General features: G+C 52.1%; 10 protein-coding genes across 10 annotated transcripts; 4 read left to right on the forward strand and 6 right to left on the reverse strand.

The window, feature by feature from the left end:
• Positions 1-1243: 1243 nt before the first annotated feature.
• On the forward strand, positions 1244-2292 carry CCOS01_09318 (integral membrane protein DUF125; the record flags this gene model as incomplete). The annotated part of the gene is made up of 2 exons (XM_060457477.1): positions 1244-1680; positions 1746-2292. The coding sequence occupies 2 exons, from the start codon at positions 1244-1246 to the stop codon at positions 2290-2292; spliced, it is 984 nt and encodes a 327-aa protein (XP_060312177.1).
• Positions 2293-3035: 743 nt separating this feature from the next.
• Positions 3036-4223, reverse strand: CCOS01_09319 (fasciclin domain-containing protein; the record flags this gene model as incomplete). The annotated part of the gene is made up of 2 exons (XM_060457478.1): positions 3036-3250; positions 3305-4223. 2 exons carry the CDS (start codon positions 4221-4223, stop codon positions 3036-3038), a joined length of 1134 nt encoding a protein of 377 aa, XP_060312178.1.
• A 1722-nt stretch (positions 4224-5945) lies between these two features.
• Positions 5946-7123, reverse strand: CCOS01_09320 (uncharacterized protein; the record flags this gene model as incomplete). Its single annotated transcript, XM_060457479.1, has 4 exons — positions 5946-6046; positions 6421-6447; positions 6538-6830; positions 7002-7123. The coding sequence occupies 4 exons, from the start codon at positions 7121-7123 to the stop codon at positions 5946-5948; spliced, it is 543 nt and encodes a 180-aa protein (XP_060312179.1).
• Positions 7124-7641: 518 nt separating this feature from the next.
• Positions 7642-8871, forward strand: CCOS01_09321 (uncharacterized protein; the record flags this gene model as incomplete). Its single annotated transcript, XM_060457480.1, has 1 exon — positions 7642-8871. One exon carries the CDS (start codon positions 7642-7644, stop codon positions 8869-8871), a length of 1230 nt encoding a protein of 409 aa, XP_060312180.1.
• Positions 8872-9204: 333 nt separating this feature from the next.
• On the reverse strand, positions 9205-10581 carry CCOS01_09322 (uncharacterized protein; the record flags this gene model as incomplete). Its single annotated transcript, XM_060457481.1, has 1 exon — positions 9205-10581. The coding sequence occupies one exon, from the start codon at positions 10579-10581 to the stop codon at positions 9205-9207; it is 1377 nt and encodes a 458-aa protein (XP_060312181.1).
• A 1135-nt stretch (positions 10582-11716) lies between these two features.
• On the reverse strand, positions 11717-12978 carry CCOS01_09323 (NAPE-hydrolyzing phospholipase D; the record flags this gene model as incomplete). Its single annotated transcript, XM_060457482.1, has 2 exons — positions 11717-12707; positions 12803-12978. 2 exons carry the CDS (start codon positions 12976-12978, stop codon positions 11717-11719), a joined length of 1167 nt encoding a protein of 388 aa, XP_060312182.1.
• A 1300-nt stretch (positions 12979-14278) lies between these two features.
• Positions 14279-15235, reverse strand: CCOS01_09324 (uncharacterized protein; the record flags this gene model as incomplete). Its single annotated transcript, XM_060457483.1, has 1 exon — positions 14279-15235. The coding sequence occupies one exon, from the start codon at positions 15233-15235 to the stop codon at positions 14279-14281; it is 957 nt and encodes a 318-aa protein (XP_060312183.1).
• Positions 15236-15741: 506 nt separating this feature from the next.
• CCOS01_09325 (HEC/Ndc80p family protein) lies at positions 15742-18117 on the reverse strand (the record flags this gene model as incomplete). Its single annotated transcript, XM_060457484.1, has 4 exons — positions 15742-15943; positions 15998-16128; positions 16187-17995; positions 18073-18117. The coding sequence occupies 4 exons, from the start codon at positions 18115-18117 to the stop codon at positions 15742-15744; spliced, it is 2187 nt and encodes a 728-aa protein (XP_060312184.1).
• A 604-nt stretch (positions 18118-18721) lies between these two features.
• CCOS01_09326 (uncharacterized protein) lies at positions 18722-19903 on the forward strand (the record flags this gene model as incomplete). The annotated part of the gene is made up of 4 exons (XM_060457485.1): positions 18722-18754; positions 18808-18814; positions 18870-19180; positions 19235-19903. The coding sequence occupies 4 exons, from the start codon at positions 18722-18724 to the stop codon at positions 19901-19903; spliced, it is 1020 nt and encodes a 339-aa protein (XP_060312185.1).
• A 2898-nt stretch (positions 19904-22801) lies between these two features.
• Positions 22802-24332, forward strand: CCOS01_09327 (uncharacterized protein; the record flags this gene model as incomplete). The annotated part of the gene is made up of 2 exons (XM_060457486.1): positions 22802-23562; positions 23618-24332. The coding sequence occupies 2 exons, from the start codon at positions 22802-22804 to the stop codon at positions 24330-24332; spliced, it is 1476 nt and encodes a 491-aa protein (XP_060312186.1).
• Positions 24333-24975: the final 643 nt, after the last annotated feature.

Consider the following 24975-nt stretch of genomic DNA (forward strand, 5'->3'; position numbering starts at 1 on the left):
ATGCTTATTCTCTCTTCACCGTCTTCTCTTTCCCCCTGTCCTCCCTCTCTATGTACACTACTGTGGTAGGCTTCTAGATGAAGATTAGCCCCCCCTTACCACAGTACGACTCGGCGCTGCGAAATAAACGCCGGAAGACCGGCCGTATGACCCCCGGAGGGTCGGCCGGTTGCACCGCGAACCAATCAATAGCGAATGTAGACGCAGTGAGAAACCCAAAAGAGGAAACGTAGTTATGTAAAGCAAAGGTAAAGCGGAGGTAACCATGCAGTTTGGTCCGTCACGGTGCTCCGAGTTGCGTTTAAGGATATAAGAGGTACGTACTCCGTACCTGTCCGTCCGTACTTCCGAGCTTTGGTGGGGCACTCCCGAGCCAGAGGACCAATGAAGGACACTATAATCAGTGCTTACCTCTGGGTCTGGCCAATCATCGATCGGCCGTTGCTGATTACACGTCCGAATGGTAACACCGGGTCGCAGGGTGGCCTGCGACCCCTGCAGCCTCTGGGATCGGGGGCGCTCGAACTGGGCCCTTGCTAATGGCTTTCTGGGTCGCATTGAGCAACAAGCTACACCATAGGCTGCTTTTTTGCTTGTCATGGGCGAGACTCGAGGCAAGCTTGGCCTTTTTTTCACTTCTGGGGCTTTGTAAGTTTCGTTTTTGTTGCCCCATTACTTGACATTCTTCTAGTCAAAGTACCTTGATTCTGCTTAGCTTTGATATGTAAGGGCAAGAAAGGGGGGGGGGGGGGACGGTACCTTGAGAAAGAAAGTCAAACGTTCCCAGGTCTCGAGGAATTTAAACTGACGGATGGTTGCCCTCTTACACCACTCTCGATCTGACACTGGAATGCCAACTGATCTCGTCCCTTATACTACTTCATACTACATCATCCAGACCTGTGAACAACTCGATTCAACCAAAACAAAACAAACAAGCCTGTCTCACTACCCCGGACTCGAGTTCTCTCTCTCGATTCTCCTACTAAAACCCGAGCTTACACCTCGGCGATTTACAAGTCGAAAGAAGCTTCTCTTTCCCTCGGACGTGCTTCGACAACGGGTCTACAGGATCAGGGCGAGAGAAGATTGAGATACATCATATTAACCCTGCCTGGACTTCGACACCACGCTCCCATCTCGATAACACATCAGCATCAGGGAACCCGGCTTACATTCTCCCTCTCTCTTCTCTCAAAGAGAAGAGCTATACTTACCATTACATCACATCACATTACACAAAATGGGTCTCGTTACATTGAAAAACCTCCTCTTCGGCCGCACGCCGCCCCCGACGCGCGCCAAAACCGTCGACGGCCGCGCCGAGAGCACAATGTCGGATGAGACTATCGTCGACAGCGGCGACCTCGAGAGGCAACCCCTGCTGCGGTCCAGCGACCGGACCGTCTCGACAGCGACCATGGCGACGGCGACGTCAGAAACGTCCACCACATCCACGAGAGTCTCGGAGAGCGACTCGCGCAGCTTCCGCCTCGACGCTCGCATGATTTCCGACGCCACTATTGGACTGTCTGACGGCTTGACGGTGCCGTTTGCCCTCACGGCCGGTCTATCAGCGCTGGGACAGACAAAGGTTGTCATCTTTGGCGGTATGGCGGAGTTGATTGCCGGTGCTATTTCAATGGGTCTCGGTGGCTACCTTGGAGCCAAGAGCGAAGCGTAAGTTCTTCACCATAGTTTTGACAATATGCTTGGAGAGCATCACTAACACTCAAACTCAACAGTGCATCCTACAAGGAAACCCGCAGCGAATGCACCCGCCTGACCCAAGACGACCCGGCCATGGCCCGCGCCCAGGTCCTCGAGGTTCTCGAACCTTACGACCTCCCCAAACAGACCCTCGAAGATGTAACAGACCACCTCTCAACTTCGCCCCGGCTCATCGACTTCCTCATGCAATTCCACCACTGCGAGCAGGAACCGGCCTCCAACCGCGCCTTCATCTCCGCCCTCACCATCGCCGCCGGCTACCTCCTCGGCGGTCTCATCCCGCTGTTCCCCTACTTCTTCGTCCCAGCCGAGGACGTCTACCTGGCGCTCTACATCTCCGTCGCTGTCATGGCCGTCGCGCTGTTCGCTTTTGGCTACGTCAAGACGTGTATCGTCTCGGGTTGGTCCGGTTTGCGGTGCGTGAGGCAGGCTGTTGTCGGCGGGTTGGAGATGGTTGTCGTCGGTGGTGCGGCGGCGGGTGCGGCAATGGGGTTGGTGAAAGCTTTTGATCAGCTGGCGCAGTCTGATGATGTGTCTGCGTTGGCGAGCAAGATTTTCTAATACCCTCACACCTATTCTCTTTTTCTACTCATTTTCTCGACTCATGTCGTCTGTCTGGACAAGCTCCTTTTTCTTACTTCAATACCTCTACTCTTCTGTTTATTCTCTTTGTCTAGGGTGTACACGGGATGTGTTACACGCCATCAGGGTGGTAGGGAGGCACAGGAAAACTCGGACCGGGGGTTCAGGTCAGGGCAAAGGAAAATCTCCCATGTTTGCATTGTTTAGCGTGGTACGCGGTTACACCAAGGGAACCATATTATCCCAGAGTCGCCTTCCAGATCGAGAAGATGGTTAGGTCGCAGCGATGCGAAGGAGGGCGGCGTCGGCGTCGAAGAGTCTCACGAAACTATGGGATATGACAGCAAGGACAGCTGCAGGGGAAGCCAGATTTCACTAGATAGACCATCTATTAAAACAAGACTGAGACACGTTCTCTCTTCCACAGTTCATTCAATACATTGATCAAGTACGGGAACTTGACCGCTGCCTCAGCCCTAGTAGAGCTTGGTCAGGAGATTCACTCTCTCGATGCCTCCTGCACTGGACAGCAGTCGACTGCTGTGCCGATGTTGAAAGTAATTGTTTCTGGGTCATTATTCATTCATGTTTGCTTACATCGTTACTTGCTAAAGGAGTTCATTGCTATATAACTGCGCCTCTACAGACTAGACCTGTCTCTTTTGGTACCACATCTTCGACTCTTCCTCCCGTATCCTATAGCCAGCCTGCTCCCAACTTGCTTATTTAGGCACCACCCAAACCACGCTGGGCGTGGTTGGCAGGGGCTCATAATGCAAAAAGGCCTTCCTCTTGGCGGCTCGCCATCTAACGGCTTTGATAACACCAATGATGAAGACACCTGAAATAACAGTGAGCCCAACGACAGCCCGGGCAATATCTTCACGTAATCCCCAAGGAGCTCCAATGGTGCCAGGAGGTGAGTCATGGTCAGGATCTAAGTGCGTCAGTACGGAAGTCTACGAGGCATTGGGCAGAATAGAAGACATACCTGTCTCCGGTGACAGTAGCTCATCGACAACATGAGCAACCCCACCGCTAATGAGCACATTTTGCATCGTCACCATCTTGTGGTTCACAAAGATTCGCCCCTTGGAATCGCCACTGATGGAAATTTTCTTGCCGCTCATCGTCGTCACCATCCTCGGCTCTTGTGGGAAAGATGTGTGGAACAAGACGTGGTCCGGGACGACGTGGTCTTTAATGAGCGTCTCTAGTGCCTTGTCATCGAGAGATTCTAGCTTCGAGCGTCCTCTCCAGACGGCCTTGTTCCTTGGGAGGAAAACGGTTACGTCGTGGAGCTTCTCGAGTACACCATCCATGCGGGACTCGGTGACTACGTTCCAGAATCCGTCGAGTTCTCCCAGGCTGCTTGTCTCTGACAGACTACGGGGGAGCACCAGAGCCTGGTTGATTGTGTGAATGACGCCGTATGTGTGGGGAATGTCCGTGTCGACTGTGTGTACGATTTTCTGGTCGCCGGACTCCACGCGTAGATTGTGTGAGCCGTCGCAGGTCGCTGTCAACTTGACGACGGCCCCCTTGGAGATGTTCGTTAAGCCTGAGGATGGTTTGAGTGACGACTGGGCTAGCTGGGTCTCTGTATGAAGTGCAGGAGCCGATGAGAGGTAAGAGCCCTCCAAGAAATGGTACTGCAAGACTCCCCTGGCGATGTCTGGGTCCATGGAGGTGAGATTCAGGCCCCATTTTGCGAGATAGATGATCGCATCGTCGGTCATAGCCAGGAGTGTGGAGTTTTGTGCCTTCTCGAAGGTGTCCATGAGCTTCAGGTGTGTAAGAAGGCCGTGGAGCATTGAGGTCGAGCCATGCTTGGCTAGGACGTCTCCGAGAGACTGTGCCGCCGCAGAAGCCAGTAAGACGGCAGTTGTGGTGCAAGTGAATAGATGCATCGTGATTGAGGATTCAGATCAGTCCTGTTCTGGCGTTGGATGCGCGTAGGGGTTTTGCAGCCGGTTGCTATATCTACATATACTTTTCCCAGTCGTCCCCAGTCTTGGCTTGGGGTCGTCGTCAGTCTCCTACTCCACCAAGTCTCAGACTCGAACTCTTTTCGGGCATGTAGCCGGTAGAACGCCTATCTAAGGTTCAACTTATGCTAAGTCAAGCTATAAACAGCAAAGGTTACTATGCAGACAAACGGGCGTACTGGAAAGTGGCAGGTTGATCCTTGTGTACGATATCGACCGTTTTGACAAACGGATTCTCAATTCGGCAAGGCACTGGAAGCATGACTACTGCGGTATATATCAATGGCCAAGCATGTGATCCTTGAACAAGTAGTATTAGGAGTAATCTGCCCCAGAAAAGTAGGTCTTGATTGTAAAGTGATCGAAGTTGTAAGCTGCTGGGGCTCTCGCGAGTGGGAATAATCGTCTAGGCATCTTGAGTTTTGAGCCATAGCGAAGCAGCAAAGACACCCACTATAGGATCCATTGACTATGCAGATTGTCACATACGACCATACCCATTGGAAAACTCGGGATCCCGTCCGCTCTCCCATAGATAAGCCAATGAGGGCCGGATTAGTAGTTGGGTCGGTGACGACCAGCGAATACCTGGTGTTGTATGTTTTTGACTTTTTGTGCTCACATCTGCTTTAAGGGCACCGGAGACCTGTCAATGGATGTAGATGAGACCGTTTTGGCTAGCCCTTGCACATTCATTTAAATCAGGAGGAGCCCTCTAATGAGATTTGAGGAACGCTAGATTAGCCTTGCCCACAATGACTTAAAGCTATCCTCGCGATCTAAGTTGACTGGCCACACAACGCGGCTCAACATTTCCCTGGCTTCGGACCATGCAACAACGCCTGTGATCTTGGCCCAATTCCGAACGAAGCTGGCCAATTCTTCCAGGATGGAATCGAGGCGCTTGTCGCAGAATAATAGCTGGGCATGAACCACACTTAATGAACCGACAAATGCTTTCCAGAGCCACGTGTCGCGTGTCTCTCGGCTCATACTGGAGAGACTGGCTAAGTCATTTCGCAAATCTTGTGTAAGAATCTGGAGTATATGATAGTGCAGTTGCTTCTCCATTGGTAGACCCTGATTCCAGATCCCAAGAGCGGCAATCAGATACATGCCGACGCCCACACAAAATCCAGACCACGACGATATAAAGGTTTGCTTTCCACGAGATGGGAGTTGAATCTTGTCGGCCAATGATGAATGATGGGCGCTGATGACTGCGAACAGTAGGTCGGATGAGCCACCACTATCCCAAACCTTCCAGGGCGTGGTGAGAACTACGTCAGCAGATGCTTGCGCATGTCTTGTGTCTGCGAGCTTGGTAATATTACGAAGAGCTGTAATAGTCGGGTACATATCAATGTTCTTTGGCTTGCTACCTTGTGGCACAGAGCCGAAAAAGAAAGGTACCATTCGGAGAGCCCTGAGGCGAAGATCCAGATCACTAGCCTCGTGGTTAGGCCATCCATGTTTCAAGTTGGCCAACCCTCTGAGATGTGAGTGTGGCTTTTTGCCTTGAGATGATGCGTAGGTAGCAAGATTGTCATCTGAGCGGCTCTTCAAGCAGTGGACGACGTTGTAATCTCTAGTGAGGTAAGGAATCAATGAACATGTACATTTTATTCTGCCATTTGAGGTTCCTTACAGAATAAGATAGCGATTCATCTGCTCAACTTGAATGTCATCAATTATGTGCTGACCGGGGGTTTCCGCTCGCTGAGAATCCAGATAAGTCATGAGACCTTTAAGGTGAAATTCGGCAATAGCCAAATTTCCTAGGCAACACTAAGAATTCGAAATGTCAGTATGACGGAGTATAAGAGCGAACCAGCGTTGTAGCACCTCTATGAAGCAGAGCGTACTGATGTACTTTGCGCACCGCATGATATCTCGTTCGTGTGGCGTTGCGACAAGCCAAGAGTTGACCTGGCGTATGCTCTGGATCTTTTGGGAGACAAAAGTGGATTCAAATGAAGGGAGATCGCCTTTATTCCATGCGTAGTGAAGACCGGATAACAATATCGTGTTTTGCAGGACATCCGCATCGGAAGTAGCTGATGCAATACTGCAGTGCCTCTTAATATATTGTCGTCCGGATACCGCGATAGACACTTACCAATCATCCGGATTTCCGGGTAGCAGACTGTGAGAGCGGCAAGCTTGGAAAACTGTTGTGCTATGATCAGATACAGCCAACACGTATTGCTGGCTTAGCATGAGAGAATAGACTAACAGTAGTGAAGAAGTTCCTTCGACCTGAGAGGCATGTTGATGGGCAAAGTGTCGAAGGGATCAAAGGCTTCCCACGGAGTTACATAAAACGGACTCGGTATTGTGAGCACTTGGATAGATGGCACCTCTGATGATACGGCAATCTCCTTGTCGCTATGAGAGTGGTGTGTGATGGGCCGTGTATCCTCAACGGCCCACGGTGCTTGTTGACCAGGGCAAGGGCCAGCTCTACGTTCGCGGAGCGGAATCTTCGGCACATACGAACACAACTGCTCTTTGAGTGTACAATTGAAGCTGTCGGATAAGATCATTAATCGTGCGTTCCTGAAGTGTTATGACTTGTGGTGAAGCCTCGTGGGGTAAGTTGTTATGATGTGACTGGATCCTCCCAGACAGCACTTGTCGAAATAGTCTTTATATCCACTATCTGACCGCGTAAATGGACACATTAGGAAGGCAGCTTACCAAGATGGGCGCCTCTCATCGCATCGAATGTGCTTTTGGCGGCATGATACGCACCCTGTCCGGCTTCGTGTATTGGTGCGTCTCGACTTGGGCTTATTCGGCCCAGGGGCCATTATTGGCATGCGAGCAGCCGAGATCAATGCTCGGGTGAGAGTTTTCTTCTCTGGCCTTCCGATCTGGCCAAAACAAAGAAAAGCAGAAGAGTGAGTGACGAAATTCGATTTCATGTGAGATTTAAGCAAAGGCAAGTATATGCCGCTATTCCCGTTTGGGCCGAATAACCTGTCAGCCGGCGAATTATCTTTGGCCTCCTTTTCCCTACGATTGTACGGGGTTCGGCCAACTCCTGCACATCCCTTGGAGAACCACAGAATACCCATAGCCAGAAGATGTTTGTTACGCTCGAGTATGGCAACTATCGGTTATGCAACGAGCAGAAAGTGGCTTCACGAAACTTCTGGAAGTCTGCCTGCTGATCCTACTAACAGGCCGCTGATAGCATGACCAGGCAACAGACTGAGCAATTTGACTTGAGGATTTGGTATAAAGATCGCTTCAATTCCTTACAAGAGGAAAGAAACAAACCATCTTTCCCTTCTTCATCACTCTCAGTCAAAACAACTCTACCAAATACCAGACAATGGCCTCCCTGCCTTTCAGTGCCCATCCCTACGAGGTCCCTCCTTCAGCAAATCTCACGGCCACCAGCATCTCAGTCCCTGATGCTGAGATTGACAGTTTGAAGACGCTTCTCAAACTCACCCCCATTCCCAAACCCAATAGGTTCAACTCGAGGGATGATGGGTCTTTCGGCCTTCATCGAGATGTCCTCTCAGAGTTGGTCAAATACTGGGAGAACGAATACGACTGGAGAAAATGGGAGTCTACTCTCAACACTTTTCCCCAGTTCAATATGGATGTTACCGATGACGACTCCAAAACATACAAGATCAACTTCTTCGCTCTTTTCTCCAAGAACCCAGCCGCAATCCCCATTCTATTCCTACACAGCTGGCCAGGCTCTGTTGTAGAGTATCTCCCGATCCTTCGCAAACTTCAATCTCAATACGACCCCGAGTCGCTTCCCTATCACGTCATTGTGCCTCATCATGTCGGATTTCCGTTCTCTGACGCACCGCCCCTCGATAGGGACTTTTCGCATCTCGATAATGCTCGCCTCATGTCAAAGATGATGCATGCGTTGGGCTTTGGTAAGTCTGGCTACATTGCCTCAGGCGGTGACCTCGGCGGTTGGTCAGCGCCCGTCATTGCGAATCTCGATCCAGCGTGCAAACTCGTCCACATGAGCATGCTGAATGTTTCACCACCTGCTGGTGAAGATGTCGAGGCCGGTATTGAGGCAGGGCGGTATACTCCAGACGAGGTAGCAGCCTTTGCCAGAATGACCGAATTTGCAAAGACAGGCACCGCATTCATCCAACTCGACGGAACGAAGCCAGCCAGTGCAGGGCACATTATCGGAAGCAACCCAGTGGCACTACTCGCCTGGATCGGGGACAAGATGATCAAGTGGTCTGACAAGACACCAGATAGAGATCTTATCATCACGAACCTGGCCCTCTATTGGTTCACGGGGTGCTTCCCAACGTCGGTCTATATCCATCGTGTGGTCTTTGAGAACGTTGAGCTTATGATGAATGGCTGGAAGACTCTCAAAGTCCCACTAGGATATTCAGCCTTCAAGTATGAGCTTGTCTCTGCACCTGAGAGGTGGATCAAGCAAACAGACCAGGTGAGCTGGTATCGAATGCATGAGAGAGGAGGTCATTTTGCTGCGCTTGAAGAGCCAGAGACTTTATGGAAAGATGTGGAGGATTTTATCGGGAAGTTTTGGCCAACGACCTTGTGAGGCCTGCTGTGTAACCAGGCTTCGAAGGTTTGCATGTGATCTTGTTGCGTGGAAGGAAACATCGTTGATGAGAATGGTTTATAGTTGTAGAGTCACACAAGAGATTGAAATGATATAGGGCGATGTGCTCAACAGCTCATGTTCCTGTCTAATAAGAAGAAGTTTACCCAATCATCGAAAGTATTCCGATATTGATTGAACTGGGCACACTTGCTGCCCTAGAGGCAACAAAATACCAGACAGCTCTCTGTTGCAACGGTGTCGCCGACGATGGACTACGCTTCTGTGCTGTGGTCCGATACGAGTATTCGCCAGTGCTTTCATGTCGCTGTGTCACACAATATCCACTGTACGCACGCTGCCATCCGCATACATGCTTCTCTGCAAATCGTTCGGTGGGGTGGTTGACTGGATGAAGAAGCATCCGATCCGTTCAAACTTACCAGGTTGCTGCTTGCTTTCCCTCAGGACCAGTGAAATGAGCTTGAAATTGTCACTTGCTCCATCTTGGATGAAGCTCATCCTGAGGCAGAGGACATCTGCGCCTGAAAGAACTTGGTCTGGACCAGGGCTATCCAAGACGTAATCAGCATGGATATGGAACCGCCCGGTCGATACAACGACATAGTGAACCACGGTCTCCTTCCCGTGACGAATCACGTTGTCTCGTTCAAGTACACCCTCAATTGTGAGGCCGGATATTCTCAGGAGCCCGTAGGCTATGCCGCCATAATTGCCCACGCCTGATGGAGTTACCTGGCAGTCCAGAACGGTGCTGTAGTGCTCACAAAGGCCTCTGGAGTCTTCTTCGTAGTCAAGGTCGGGGTCCCAGACAAACACTGCGTCCCACACATCGACGCTCGAGTCAACACTAGCCCAAGACCATGTCGGTGCGGTCCTGGGACTTGGTCTCGGGGTTTTGAGGGTAGTCCGTATGATCCAAAGAAGATCATCGTTTATGGAATCTTCCCATATCCCTGCCAGGTAGGACGACTTTCGCCTGACCGCCATATGCTTTGCGAGACCTCCAATGGCCGGTAGACGGTCCGAGGTCATTGTGAGATGAAGCGCAGTGTATGAGGTGATCAGGGTGCGCCATAACCTCGCCATAAAATAGCCAGCTACATCCACCCAGTCGTACCCATCAACCTCGCTATCAAGTGCGGAAGCGTGCAAGAGTTTGGTGATGGATATGGGGGAAGAGTCGGATGACCCATGAAATTTGATCCGGCCGCATTCACAGAAGAGGTCGGAACGACACTCGAAGAATATCTCTTGGGGGCCGAAATGCAGAACGCGTGTCGACAGCATGCGTTCCTGGTAGACCCAAGCTCTAGTGAGTAAAGGATGAAAGGAGGATGTTGGATCTCCTCTGTCTGTTGGATTGACGATATTGATGACCTCGAGATGATGGTCAATTCTACGGCGAAAGAGCAGTCGATAGGGGTCACCCGTGACCGTGGGCAAGACAGAGTCAGACACCTCGAAGTCGGGTGTGTTGACAAATAGTCCTCCATCACCATTGCGTGATTGCGTAGCAGCAATGGTCAAGTAAGCGTTACTGTAGACCTCGGCCATCTTCACAGACTCTGTTTCCCAGTCGAGCTTGGAATCTTGGATGATACACAGTGAGTCAATCCAGATGTATTTGATTCCAAGTCTTCTAGTGACTAGGACGGCGTCTTGAAAGGTTTTCGAAAGACTGGTCATTGGAATCCCTGCCTTGCGTTGGGAAAGAGTTGCATTTGTGCTGGTTATGATTTGTTTTTGGCCCCAGCAATGACTAAGAGTGATGTAGTCTTCGTGCTGGCCGCTGGAATCAATGAGTCGAATCATGTCTTTAGCGTATTCAACGTCTAGTACCCGGCTTGGAAGCGTCGGCTTTTCAGGAGACTCGCAATATGCATGAGAATCGCCGCGACAAATCTCAATCCATGATCTGACTTTGTCAAGAGCAGTATCCGAATCAGTACCTTCCGATGTCCTGTATGTGGTCGGTATCGATTCCCATGTATCACGAACAGGATCTGGGGCATTTCTTTCAACATTTATGATTCCACATATTACCAATGGACTGTGTTGTGCTTACCGCCCTCAAGCGCAAAAATTTCGACTTCAAAGCGACTCCCATCTGTCATGTTAAATCGAATTTGTTTGTCAACGTCGACCGGAAAATCGTACTTGAGGTCAGACGACAACTTGTAAATGAATTGTATGTCGCAATGGTTGATGTTGGCTTCATGAATATTATGCTGTGCTAAGCAGCCTCGGCACCCCATTAAGAGGACACTACAAGTGTGACAAGAGGCTGCAAAGCTTTGGAACTTGTCCCATGGCACCCCTGATATTTCATGGTCCCGCCTGGTCCTCAAGGCTGGATCTTGAATGTCTCCATGGCCGTGGAGGTCATTGCAGATCTGGCAAGCCATGATGAGGATGAGCGCTGAGCGTGCATTATTGTTTGGCTGGATGTTTGAAGCATCTGACGAAGCGATAATTAAGGGGGTTTTAGTATCATGTGACCGGTAACCCATTGGCGTCGTAGATGTTATTGGCACTTTGTGTTCAGGTGCAGGCTGACTGCATATTGCGTAGTCATCCGCCTTATTGCGATGCGCAGACTGGTTGGCCCACCAATTGCGAGTCTCTTCGAAGTCAAACGGGCTGAGCTAGAATTTAACGTGGTCTTCAGTGACGCATTTGATTATGGCTTGACGCTTATATCTCGCGCTGCATGCCTTTATCTACATAGTATCTAGGAACCGTTACCCAAAAGAACGCCCGCTTTAGATGCGAAAGAACAGATAATGAATACAGTAATAATACACTGCAAACGGTCGTTCACCTAAAAGTCCCTGCTCTCTCCAATCTCACACACATCAAACACGCCAGTCGGGGGCAAGCCCTTCTTCTTCATGGCTTCCTGAAGAAGCTTGGGCGGCTCCAGAACCTCTTCCATAGTCAGGGCCCATGTTCCCCAATGAATGCCCATGGCACGCTGACACCTGGTATCCTGGAAGATCTCGACGGAATCGAACGGGTTGGCGTGCATTCCTGAGAAGGCAACACGGGGATAGTATGCACCGATGGGGATCAGGCCGAGGTCAAACGGTCCTCGGAATTCACCAATCTGCTTGAACTGCGGGCACATGGGCAGGTGGGCGTACTTTGGACCGTAGTCATCGACATCAAGCGGGGTCCACGGCACGGCGCGGTATCCCGTGTCGCCGCCGAACCAGACCGACTTGCCAGACGACTTGACGCCCCACGAGGCCCAGAGTGTCGTGTCCTTGTCAAAGGGCGTGCGGGCGGAGGTGTGCTGGCAGGGGAGGCAGGAGACCTGGGCGGTGATGGACTCGGGCGCCTCGTCGACGCCCTTGTCGATGTTGAGGGTGATTTCGGCGTCCTCCCACCAGTCGAGTTCCGTGACGTTCTTGAGGCCGGCGCTCTTAAACCAGGACTCCAGGCCGAGGCCGACAAAGAAGTGGGCCTTTGGGTTGTGCTTCTGGATGGTGAGGACGGATTCGTGGGAGAGGTGGTCGTAGTGGCTGTGGCTGATGAAGACGGCGTCGACAAAGGGTATGTCGGCGAGGTCGCAGGGTTTGGGGGTGAAGCGTTTGGGACCCATAAATGAGAAGGGGGAGCAGCGGTCTTCAAAGACAGGGTCAAAGAGGACGCGCAGGCCGGAAGGGAATTCTACGTAGTAGCAGGCGTGGCCCAGCCATGTTGCGCGGAGCTTGTCTGAGGCTGTGCGGTTGGGCAGGAACTCTGGCTTTTTGACGGTCACTGTTGGCGGCGTGGTGTCAGGCCACTTGAGCTCACCCGTCACTTGCGGCCTGTGATGGTTGTTAGATGCGATTGAGCGGGAGTGGAAGCGGAAGTGAGGCCGGCGTAACCGGGCTGTGAGAATGAGATTGAGATTGAAACGTACCAGAGGACATGGCGGACCATCTTGGAAAAGCCGATGCCATCACCAAAGGAAGGGTGGACGTTCTTGAAGCCGACTCTGTTGCCGTTTTTCGTGACGTGATGAGGCTTAGATGAGGCATCCTCGGGCGAGGGACCAAGGTCTGGGATCTTGGTGACGGTGGTTGAATATGAGGCCATTGAAAGGGCGAGCACGGAGGCCGGCGTTGCTGAAGCCTTTTTAGTACCGGGACGTATGGGCGGTTGTTGGAAGAAAGTGCGGAAGAATTGTCTGAACTTGGACATGGTTCATCAAAGACCCTCTTGCCCGAGGGGTGTGAGGGGATTCCGAGATATATAGATAGAGTTGGACTTTGTTACATATGCAGGATGTGACACGAAGAAGAGGAGAGGGAGGGAGGGGAGTGGAAGGGACAAGCTCAAAGTGGTTGCAATCCGCGCTCGCCGGCCGGGGAATTGGACTAGACGGAACGGGATCCACTCGGCGTTAGCGAGAGCAATGAGCCCGGTCCGAGAGAGAAAAGATGAGGTAGGCAGTCAACGATACGTGTGCATCACTCATGCGTTGAGGCTTGGTTGAAATCTGCACGTCAGATGTGCGATTGCGAGCCACAGGAATGATGAGCTCTGGGCCATCAGTCCAATGGCTATGAAAAGTGAGCTGGTCTACCTGTCGCAACGCGTCAAGCATCTGCGCGTCACTACCTTACCTCTAAGTCACTTCATGTAAGTCGGCGCATCTGATTGGCACGTCAGTGGAGATACCGGCTTTTAGGACAACCAAAGTCCCCTAACCCGCCCACGGGTGTGCCCGTCTCATTGACAGTCCAATGATCCATACGACTGGACCAGCCCTGAAGGTTCAAGCCACCGACTCCGGCTTCCAAAGTCCCATCTCCATCACCCACCAACTTAAGGTACTTTGGGTGAGCTATTGCACTTGGCTTGTGCGCGAGTGCGGGGGTTGCTAAAGTCCGGCGGTACCGTATTACTTGATGTACCGGCGGCCCATCGCGGAGACACGGTGGAATGATCCCTCCGTTGTGCGTTGTGCGAGATACCGGGGCAACGACGCTAGTCCCTTTTCGTAACCCATCTCTCTACCTTTTCACCTTCAGAAGTCATCATTTTTGAAAGCGATAACAATCAGGTACCCTAGAACAGGGGACCTAAGTACCCTAGAACAGTTGACATGCGACTTTTAGCCAACTGGGGGCCGCCTCTTCATCCCTACTTGTATACCACATTTGTGAGTTACGGTTATTGTTCACACATGGCAGACTTCACGTAAGCATCCATGCAAAGCAACAAGAGACATGGTGACCGCACTCGCATCTGACAACCTGACTTCAATGCGACTCACGTTCACCATTCATGAGCAAACCACATCTTGGTCTTTGGCAGTAATTTCCTATCTCGTCATTGAAATCCTCTAGACTGCAACGCAAAGAACGCCTGGGGTGATCTCCAACATGATGTTCTACACCGAGGCCCACGAGAAACGATCATGACCAGCAAAGTCGCACACCCCCTTCTCCTGCTCCCACTCCTGCCTCTCCATGGCCCGCAAGTACTGTGTTTTGGCTCTGCGCATGTTGACCGGGTACTTGTATCTCATCGCCAGCTGCAGCCGCTGGCTCTCCTGCTCCTCCTCGCGGCGAGCCCAGTCTTCCTGTTGTTGAGCCCAGTCTTCTTGGCGTCGACTCCAGTCTTCCAGACAATGAGCCCACTCTTGGTCAGAGCAGGTGTAATCTTCCGTCTTCTTTGTTTTCTCCTCTTCTTGTTCTTCGTTCTCGTCGTTCATTGCGCCCGGGCCGTCGATCTCGTCTGGTATTTCCATGGCTCCCCTTACGAGCTCAAGGCTGAGCGGTCGCGGTTTGCCGAGGGATGGAAGCGATATGGTCCTTCCTAACGGTTTGTTTTCAATCGTGGCAGTATTTAGAGAAACTCCCGTGGTACTTGTTGCTGGATTCTCCTCGCTACGACCAATCCATCGCCGTAATTTCGCAAGGTTATGCGGAATACGCTCAAACCGAAACGTCTTGATGACGAACTGGTTCCGAAGACAATGCAGTTCCGCCTCGCAGTCCTGCACAATACCAGCGTACAAGATCCTTGTAGGTTTATGTCCGCAATTCTTTGCCTCGGTCTCCAACGTACGGGCCTCCCGTAGCCAGCTTTGGATTTGCCGTGTTGCGTCCCGTGGTAAGCGGTGCTCCTGGACGAGATGGTGGACGTCCCGGTACTCTGCCTCTTCAAACCCGTCGCGCCATGTTTGCACCTTTTTGTCCAAGAGTGGAATGCTGCTTTGTCGGCGTAGTGCGAGGATTGCTGATTCCCAGACTGCGGCGTCAGGATTTGCTGCTGGTTTGTTTGGCGGGGGGAGTTGTTGGTGGTTTGTCGGTGTAAGAAAGTTCATGATAGCTGCGGCTGGCATTCTTATATGTCCTCAAATATGGATTGTTGTCTTTTTTGGTTGTGTACAGTGAGGTTTGAGAATGTGAGATATGGTGGCTATGATGTCGTACAGATAGTGTGCCATGAACAATCCCATCAGGTTGTCAACTCGCCTTTTGTATCCTTCCATCAACCTTTGCGTCTCGAGGCGGAGATAGCTATGGAGTTGTGCCTCTCCCACGCAAAAGCTAGCCGCGCAGAACTAGACGAATGGGCCCTAAGCTTTACCTGGAAGTCTTCAAAAACCAACTCAAGCCATAGAGGTACAAAAAAGTCAAAAAACAGTAAACAAGTTCAAATTCATCGAGACTGTGAAGTCCCTGTCGCCGTCATTATCCGTCATCATGGTATCTGAGAAACAAGAACAAAAGCAAGCCCTGGACTAAAAGTTGCGCCCGAGCGGAACGCTCATCAAGAAAACCAATAGACGATCCTCGCAAAGGAAAGCGTCCATCAAGCCACCCAAAGGACCTTGCAAAGCAGATCTCACATGTTGATATTCCGTGTGTCGTCGCCCATTTCCTCGCTGCCCAACTCTGCCTGAACCTCATCGGCCACGAAACCCTCGTAGTCGTCAAGGTTCTTTTGTACGTGAATCTTGAATTTGATGACATCGTTGAGCATGCGGTCAATCTCTGTGTGCAGCTCTTCTCGCAGGGAGTTGGCACGAAGCACGAGCTGTTCGTATCTAAGGTAACGGTCAGTACTGACGCACCGGTAGCTGCGATTTACTTGGACTTACTCGATGCTGGTGTTCATCTCACGTTGCTCCATCAGCTGTACCGACTCTGACAAAGTGGCTCGCATCTTGGCAAGCTCCTTTTCCATCTTCTCGATCTGGGCATCAGACGCCATCTTTTGTGTCGTTGTTACCTGTGATAGTTGTGTTGTTAGTGGGTGGTCTATTGTGCAGATCAGGCATACTGCGTACCTCCTTGGTCTTCTCATATTCTTCTTCAGCAGCGCGGACACGATGCTCCAGAGCCTCAACTTCGTTACGCTTGTCTTCGATTGCCTCCTTGATGCCATCGAGCAAATCATGATCCTTCATCATGTTGTCCATAGCAATGGTTCTCCTTTCGGAAATCTCCTTTCTGAGCGTGAGGAAACTGTTCTTGACCTGTCCGCGCAAGTCGAGGTTGAGAATGTGAGCGGCTTGGTAACCAGTAACAGGGTCAGCAAGCAATCGGTCGCTTGAAGAAACGCCGCTAGAGCCCTTCAATTGGGAAGAGCTGAAGTCCGGTCCATCGTTGACCGTTACTTGCAATTCGTAGTCTCTGCCGTTAGCGTTGACTGCGGTTGCAGGTATAAGCGCAATCTGATACGCCAAAGTGTTGTATCTGTCTACCATTCTCTCGAGTTCGTCCAGTTTCCTGCTCGCCTCCATCTCCTTTTCGGCGACTTTCTTCTTGACGTCCTCCAATCTTTGCGATGCCGACTCGATTCCCTTCTGGAGACGTTCCCGCTCAGCAGTCATGCGGTCGATATCCTGCATGCTGATGCCGAGATCGTCCACAGCTTTTTGAAGTCCTCGTCGTTCGTCCTCTACCTCTCTCAGCTCCTCATTGAGCTTATCAAGCTCTTCGTGTAGAACGTTGATTCGGGTTTCGTACTTGTCGGATCTCTGCATGGCAAGCGCATTGTACTCCTCGAACTTGATCTTGTCCTCTTCCATGATCCTGAAGTGATTGTCGAGTACCGCGGGATCCGGTGTAGACTTTTCAAGATCTTCAATTTCTTGCAAAAGTCGGCTGTTCTCTGCCTCGAGCATTTCAAGCTCGGAGGTGTACTTGGAGTTGGACTGCTCGAAAGCGGCGGCCATCCTTTCAATATGAGGGGCCAGTGCTCGGTTGGCATCGTCGTCGTCTGCGTCCTCGTCCATGGCAAGCCAGTCCCTATATGCCTTGCTCAAAAAGTCGAAAATGATACGATCCCCGGTGACGTCGATGCCGCTTTCGAGACAAGCATCGTCGTATCGACTACAGGCGTAGCCATCCAGCATCTGCGCCAGCTGCATCATCCAATGCAGCAATCCCAGGAAAGTGCTCCAGTTTTGACCACCAACAGCGGCAATCTGACTCTTTGTGATGCTTCTCTCGTACGGGTACCGCAGCTGCTTCAAGATAGGCGGCACTTCTTGGTCGATGTTCTTTTGGAACTTGTGGCTCGGGTCAATCCGTCTGTACAGCCATTGGAACATGAAGTTGAAATCCTTTTGTGTAGGGGACTTGATGATGTTTTGCGATAGGGTGTGCTTCATCTGCATTTCGAAGTTGTTTTGGGCGAGGTAATCCAGCAGCTCTTGTCCTATTCTAGCCTGGTAGGATCTGTCTCGCAGCGGGCGGGGGTCTCGTGGTACGCCAGCAGGCTGTGGTGCTTGCTGGAAGAAACTCTGGTGGCTCATGGGTCCGGCGGTTGATGTCCTTGCGCGGTACACGCTGCTCCTTCTATCGTCTTGTGAAGATCGTCCTGGTGCAGGCGTCGGGGCAAAGGACTTGTCGCGCATCGATGATGTTCGCTTCACTGAGGACAGGCCAATGTCTGCCAAGTTCGTTCCGGATGATGAGCGCTGGAACATGGGCTGGCTAGGTCGCGATAATGCCAGAGATTGTCTGGAGCCGGACATGGATCGGCCATGGCTGTTTGAGTAGGGCGCGCCTGCGCCGACGCCTGAGGCGGATCGCTTCATCGCTGATGCGGGTTGAGGTAGGCCGGTGTTGTAGTTAATGCCTCCTAATGTCTGCGCAAGATGTTAGCTAGGGCGAATCTCTAGAGGCCATGGTATTGCGACAGGCTGATATTGAGGAAAATGCTGACTTCTCTTGGTCTGCGCACACTCCACAGGCCGGTGTCTTGCGACATGGTCGGAGGGAGCTGAACAGTGGGAGTTCTAGTGCCAAATCGCAGCCAACGGACTTGCGAAAGGACTTGCGATCCAGGAGCCAATAATTGCGAGTCGCGGGGATAGAAGCAAGCTGTTGCGCGACGAATTCGAGTAAAGATGTATGGTTTGCGCGTGCGTGCATGCGTCGTGTGTAAGGAGGTGCGAGTGGGATGGCGGATCGGGTAGCAGATGCAAAAGTGTTGTTGCTCTGGAGCAAGTAAACAAATTGTTCTGCCCCTCGGTCATTGGTTGCGCACTGCCCCTCTCAAACAATGGGCGATGGGTCCCCGGCTGCCGTCTCGGTGATGCCCAACACGTGACGGTGAACGAAGGACATCCGGACGGTACTTGCTCGGCATTTCTCCGCATTAGGTAATCGCTCCAGACATTTCCCCAGCCGCTGCTCTGCGCCGAAGCCTCGGCTCAGGATCCGGCCACCCATTATTGCACGTAATCAGGTCGCGAAGGGCCCTCCGTCATTCCTTCCAACTGCACATGCCTTTTACCTTCGCCTCCATTACCGCGAAGTGTACTCTTCACTGAAGAAGTTCGCGGCGAGGTTGACAAGGCGACACATTGAAGATGGCGATACGAGAGGATATCGTCGCATCAGCGGTATGGTGAACCCAATCCCCAAGTCCAATGACGGCCTGCTAACTTGTAGATAGACGCAGTGTTAGTCCCAAAGAACCGATGTATCGCGCGCAACCCTATACTGACTGTACTGTAGTTCTGCAGGACCCGAGCGTTGCAAGCTCGTCCATCGAGAGTCGCATGTCTTTCCTACGGACTAAGAACCTGACCCAAGAAGAAATCGATGCCGCTTTATCGAGAGTCGGCGTCCAGGCTGCACCGGGTCCGATGCCGGTCGCTCAGCAGCAGCAACAGCAACAACCACAACAATACTACCAACCAGCATACCCTCCTCAGTACCAGGCATGGCAACCTCCTCCACCGCCCCCTAAGAGAGACTGGAGGGACTGGTTCATCATGGCAACAGTCGTCGGTGGTTTCAGCTACGGCGCATACACTCTGGCCAAGGTACGGACTTCCACACCTCTGGTTCTACGAAAACAGATGACTGACAAAGCTTAGCGATACGTGGTTCCTCTGATTGCGCCGCCGACACCCGAGAAGCTCGAACAGGATAAGAAGTCGATTGAGGAGCAGTTTGACAAGGCCTTTGGGCTTGTCGAGCAACTGGCCAAGGATACAGAGGAACTCAAGGCTACGGAGCAAAAACGCACTGAAAAACTGGACACGGCTTTGGAGGATATTGAAAAGATTATGACGGAGCTGAGGAACGCCAATCAGCGAAGGGAACTCGAGACACAGCGCGTCAAGGACGACGTGCAGATCCTCAAGGATTCCATCCCTAAGGCTATGAACACTCAGAAGGATCTTACCGACTCGAGACTGAAGGAGGTCAACACCGAACTCACTAGCCTCAAGACCCTGATCACACAACGCATGACCGCCGCGTCATCATCGACACCCGCCAACGGTCTGCGACCTGGTGCGACCGCTACGCCCGCTCCTGCTGCGAACAGCACGGAGGCCGCTGCCAGCACCGAGACCACCAAGCCCGCTAGCACGCCGACCTTCAACCGCCCTTCGCCGTTCAGCGGTGCCACGGGCGCAAAGGCCTCTATCCCGGCCTGGCAGATGGCCATGGCCAATAAGGACTCTGCCGCCACACCGGCAACAACAAACGGAACCTCGTCCGACAGCAACTCGCAGCAGCAGGCATCCGCTTCTTCATAAATGGGATAGTAAGGAAACACAATGTACAGTATGCATCTATGATTTCATTGCGTCATGAACAGGAGAGCGACGGGTGTAATTGCGCGTGTGGAACTTTTGGGAAAAGAAACGCCTGTACAGTGTAGCAAAAGGTAGATATAAGCCTTGAAGCAGACTACGTGTATGCGGCGGCATAAAACATCCGAAAGCGACCTTTGTGTGTGACAGTTATCCACGTGCAAGAGCCAGAACTCCAGCCCAGCCCGGACCGCAGCTTCAGGGTTCAGAGGGGTTGTGAACGTGTGAGGCTGGCCAGGGTTCCATTGACGTGTTTTGCATGGGCTGGTCGCTATCTCGGGTGTTGCCATAGTTGTCCCGTAAGCGAGGAGGGTCTCGCGGGGGTGAAAAGGTTCGTTGGCGAGTGTGGGTGTGCGTGTCAACGTCTCACCGCGAAATGAGCCCGTCTCATTCACTTTTAGTACTTCTACTGCCAGATGAAAAGCGTTCATAGATGGGCCAGGCTGTCACGCAGTCAGTTTCAAGAGTCGATTACGACAGACTAATTGGCAATGTGCAGTTTGAGAGGATCCGCATAGATGCCGGTCAAGCAGAGATGAAAGAGAACGTGAGTATTGAGCGAGACTGTGTAGAAAGCGAGGCAGGTACAAATAGCTGCAAAACGCAGGTATCTGGCGATCTTCGCAAGCTCGACTGAAATGGGGTGGCGTCGCCCGATAGTGTTGCGGGAGCGCGCCTGAACGCCGGGGGCCCACTGCCGGAGCCGTAGGATTGGGTGCATTTCTTCTTCCATCTAAGCGACGTTAATCATCCGAGAGGGGCTAGAAAACTAAAAACGGAGCATGAGAGCATGGGTTTTAGTGTCTTGTGTGAGATGTGGTGTCTCTTTTCTTTCGTGAGTCGCGCTTGATTCAGCAACGGGCGCAGATCTCACTCTAATAGTATACCACAACGAAGCTTGAAGCTCCTTGCTTCAACCCACAGACGATGGGTCAGATGTTTGAGGAGCAGAGTGAAGAATGCAGGGTTAGGATGAGGGGTGAGAGAAGGTTGAAGTGAGTATTTGAACTTCTGAAGGGTGGATAAGCAAGCATCTCTCAGTCTAAAATGCCAGCCACCTCGAAGCATGGCGGATTGCTCCGAGCAGTAGCTTTGTGCAAGCCTTAACGTGGCTTCAAGGTACATTGTAAGTAAGGGAAGTATCAGTTGTCAACCACATGGAGGAGGCCTTCGGAGCAAATGTCAAAGAGTGTTTTAATGTCAAACACTGACACATTTATCTTTCCCCTCCTCCATCTAACTAAGTATCTGAACATGAAGGCAGAAAGGAAAAAAAAAAAAAAAGAAGGAAACCGCCCAGCTTTGGTGCGAAACGTATGCCCCGCGACATCTAGTCAGGAATACGGAGTAAGGCAGAACCGTAGACAGCACTGGAGCGGGCCGAAGAACAAGCAACGAACATGTTCCACCCTTTTCCGCAACAATTTCCTCTTTTGACCGTTCTTGCGGAGCGAACAACAGCAACCCCCCTGGGAGCCGCCGCTGATGAAGCAAAAGCCAACGACCCTCATCTTTTCTTGCGGCTTGCCGACCGTCTGGTCTTTTGCCTTCTTACCAGCAACGGTAATACTCAAAACATGACGCCTGCCAGGCTCATCCCCGCCACTGCATCTGCCATCTCAATCAACAGTCTCTCTCTCCCCGAAGGACGGGCTGAAGCCTAAGGTAGCCATGTGCTGCTCAGAAGTGAATACCAAGTCCTAGGTACCTTACGTGCTTACCTAGTCGATTCAGACTACTTTCTCATCAACCGTCCACTCACGGCTTCTGGAACACTTCGCATTGCGCTGGGCTTCCTCGTGAGTGTCGTCCTACGCGCCACTCATATCCAATCTTTGCCCTCCTTCGGCCCCTCGGCCTCTTCTAACCCTCCACTCCATCCATCATCGCTGCTGGAATTGCTCCGAAACCCCAATGGATTAAGAATTTGGAGTGACCATGAGGATATTCCCCAATTTGGAGAACTATCCTCTCTAGGGATACAACACCATTACACTAGTAGCCTTTGGCACATGATGCAAGGGTTAAAGCGGGAAGCTAACGGCGAGGGTAAAACTTGCCTTAGACCGCTGCGCATTCGTTTGATGGCCACAAGCGATCACTCGAGGGAAAATCCCACCAACCGAGGTACCTTTTTAGGCTAACCGACATGTCATCGATTTGTCTGCCATTCACCTGAGGTAGGCAATTCGCTTTAGTCGCCAACGAAGCATCCCCAGCCTCGTTGGCTTTCTTTTAATTATCCAGTACTCTTTTTGGTTTCTTACTCTGGCTCATGTTGCGGACACTTGTGGGCTACCATCCATTTACCGTTACATTTGTTTTCTTCTCCATTCTGGTTCTTCCCATCCTCCTTGTACCGTGACAGAGTGCAAACACGTTCCCGCTTTCCCCACAACAGCAGCTATTCCCATCCACACCACGCACACACACACATACAACACTCCACAGCAAGCTTCCTCAGCTTACCTTGTCTTCTCTTCGACCTTGGTACCCTGCTCCTAGAGGCTAGATACATCCCCTCTCCAAGGGACCGCCGATCCGTACGGTGAAGTGTGCGTGTGAGTCTGAGTGGACTCCAAATCTGATGGCCAGGGGGGTCCCGCAACCAATTCCCTACTCATCTGAACATCCTGTTGGCCCCTAGCCCTTGACCGTTGCTACCTTCTATCGACAGATTGCAGCCTTCTTTTGCTGGAGTAGCGTGTGTTGTTGCTGGTGTTTCAACCACGTCAGGCATAGTAGCCGTCTTGGCCTTGACCCTTCACTTGCTTCTTCTTCTCTTATATATCCCTTGACCAGGCCGTTGCCTATTTTCCCTCTCCCTCCCTTTTTTTAGCCATGTCCCGATCATCCTTCGACTATCCGAATCCTCTCAATATGGACCCTGCCCAGTTCAAGTTGCTGTTGTCGTTGCTGCCCAAAGTGCCCTTGATAACACGGGTAGCACTGCTTCATGTTCTACACTTGTCAAAGTCATCCCAGTACCTAGATCTACGGAGCGATCTCATCATCTCGGTGCTACGTTCATACCTTCAGCCAGCCAAGTTGCGCTCCATCACGTCCACGCAGAAGCTCGCGAACCGTGATAGCGGCGTCAAGGGGAGGATATGGGTTTCCACATACGCCAGCCCCGTGCCGCCAGAAACCGACGTGCGCGACGCCATCATCGGGATCATACAGTCAACCAGGGCACCAGATACCCCAGAACTCAAGCTGCGACTGCCGGATATCGTGCCAGTGGAGGCCGAGTGGACGGGCTACCGTGCCGGTGCGACGGAAGAGGAGCGGCCGCCCGCGATTGGGGAGAAGGACAAGTTTGAAAAGCTACAGAAGGAGGTTACCAGCCCGCTGACGGTGTTGTACCTTCACGGAGGAGCGTACTATCTCTGCGACCCGGCGACTCACCGACCAGCTACGAAAAAGATTGCCAAGTTGACTGGAGGCCGCGTGTACTCAGTGCGGTACCGCCTGGCTCCGCAGAACCCCTTCCCGTCGGCTCTGCTAGACGCCTTGGTTTCCTATTTGACTCTGCTATACCCGCCGCCCGATGCCTACCACCAAGCCGTCGACCCGAAACATATCGTCGTTGCTGGAGACAGGTGAGTGAATCTCAATCGTCAGGAGGAAGTCGGTGTGCTAATCAACATGTTATAGTGCCGGGGGCAACTTGAGTCTATCTCTGCTACAACTCCTTCTCGAGCTGCGCAGACAGAATCGAAAGATTCGCTGGCTGGGCGAGGAGAGAGAAATCCCCTTACCCGCGGGACTCGCACTCAACTCACCGTGGATGGACATCACGCAAAGCTCGCCCAGCTGGGACGCCAACGGAGAATTCGACTACCTGCCCACAGGCGAAGTCTACGCAAAATACAACCCGCCCCCCTGCGAAGCCTGGCCCGCGAAACCGCCCCGGACAAATATGTACGCCGACGACGACCTCCTCGCGCATCCCTTGGTGACGCTCCTGATGAGCCGCAGCTGGGCGGGCGCGCCGCCCGTGTACATCTGCACGGGGTGGGAGTTGCTGGCGGACGAGGACAAGTACATGGCGCGCAAGCTGCACCAGGACGGCGTGCCCGTGGTCTTTGAGGAGTACGAGGGGATGCCGCACTGCTTCGCGCTGATCCTGACAAAGATCCCCAACGCGAGGCGGTGCTTTGAAGGGTGGACCAATTTCATGAAGAGGGCCGTCACGAGCCCGGAGACGATCGATTCCAGGGCGACCTCGATCAAGTCCAAGACGCTGCAGGAGGAGGTTCTCGACTTTGAGTCGTTAAGTGCCGTGAGCGCTGAGGACGTGCAGAAGAGGGTTCTCGCCAAGAAGGAGACGACATTGGCGGCTGCGCCAGAGACTGCGGCGAAACTCTAGATCCCACCAGGAGCAAAGGGGTAGGGAGAGTCGCGTCGATGTCTGATGATGAGCTTTACCGGTGTTCGATGAAAGGAGAGAGAGATCACTAATGATTTTTGCATATTCAACATCAGACCATGTAATTATTTAAACGCCTCATGAAAAAAGGAATGATAATAGGGCGAGCAATTGCACAAATCAAAATAAGATACCTTCGCACAGAAAACGAGACTCGAGCGTGTCCGTACTCGCCCTCCTTGCTGGGATCATCCCGTTGAACAAGCAGTGGACGGATCTCCAAAGCCAAGAAGATTATTCTTGTCCGCCCCGTTCTAGGAGCTATCTAGTATCACATGCGAAAGGGGCCAACGAAACGCGTATCACGAATACGGAGGTTTCTGTGCGCTGATCCACGCGTTCGTGACGATTGACGAGTCGGGAAATGCTCGGGCCGTGTTGAGGTGCAGCAAGGTGAGAGGGCGGATTTGGTAAAGATCTCACCTCACACACCAATGTTGTGTTTGCTGCATCGGCAACGGGCCGCAGCTCGTCGTGTCACCCTTCGCCTTGATGAAATTCTGCGAGAACCCAGAGGCTCCAGCGTCGAGTGACACCGGAAGGCCGTTCACTCACTCTCACAGACTCAAAAACCCACCTCTGG

This window comes from Colletotrichum costaricense (genome assembly GCF_030867565.1).
Source record: "Colletotrichum costaricense strain IMI 309622 chromosome Unknown Scaffold_9.1, whole genome shotgun sequence".
In the NCBI taxonomy this organism is placed as follows: domain Eukaryota; kingdom Fungi; phylum Ascomycota; class Sordariomycetes; order Glomerellales; family Glomerellaceae; genus Colletotrichum; species Colletotrichum costaricense.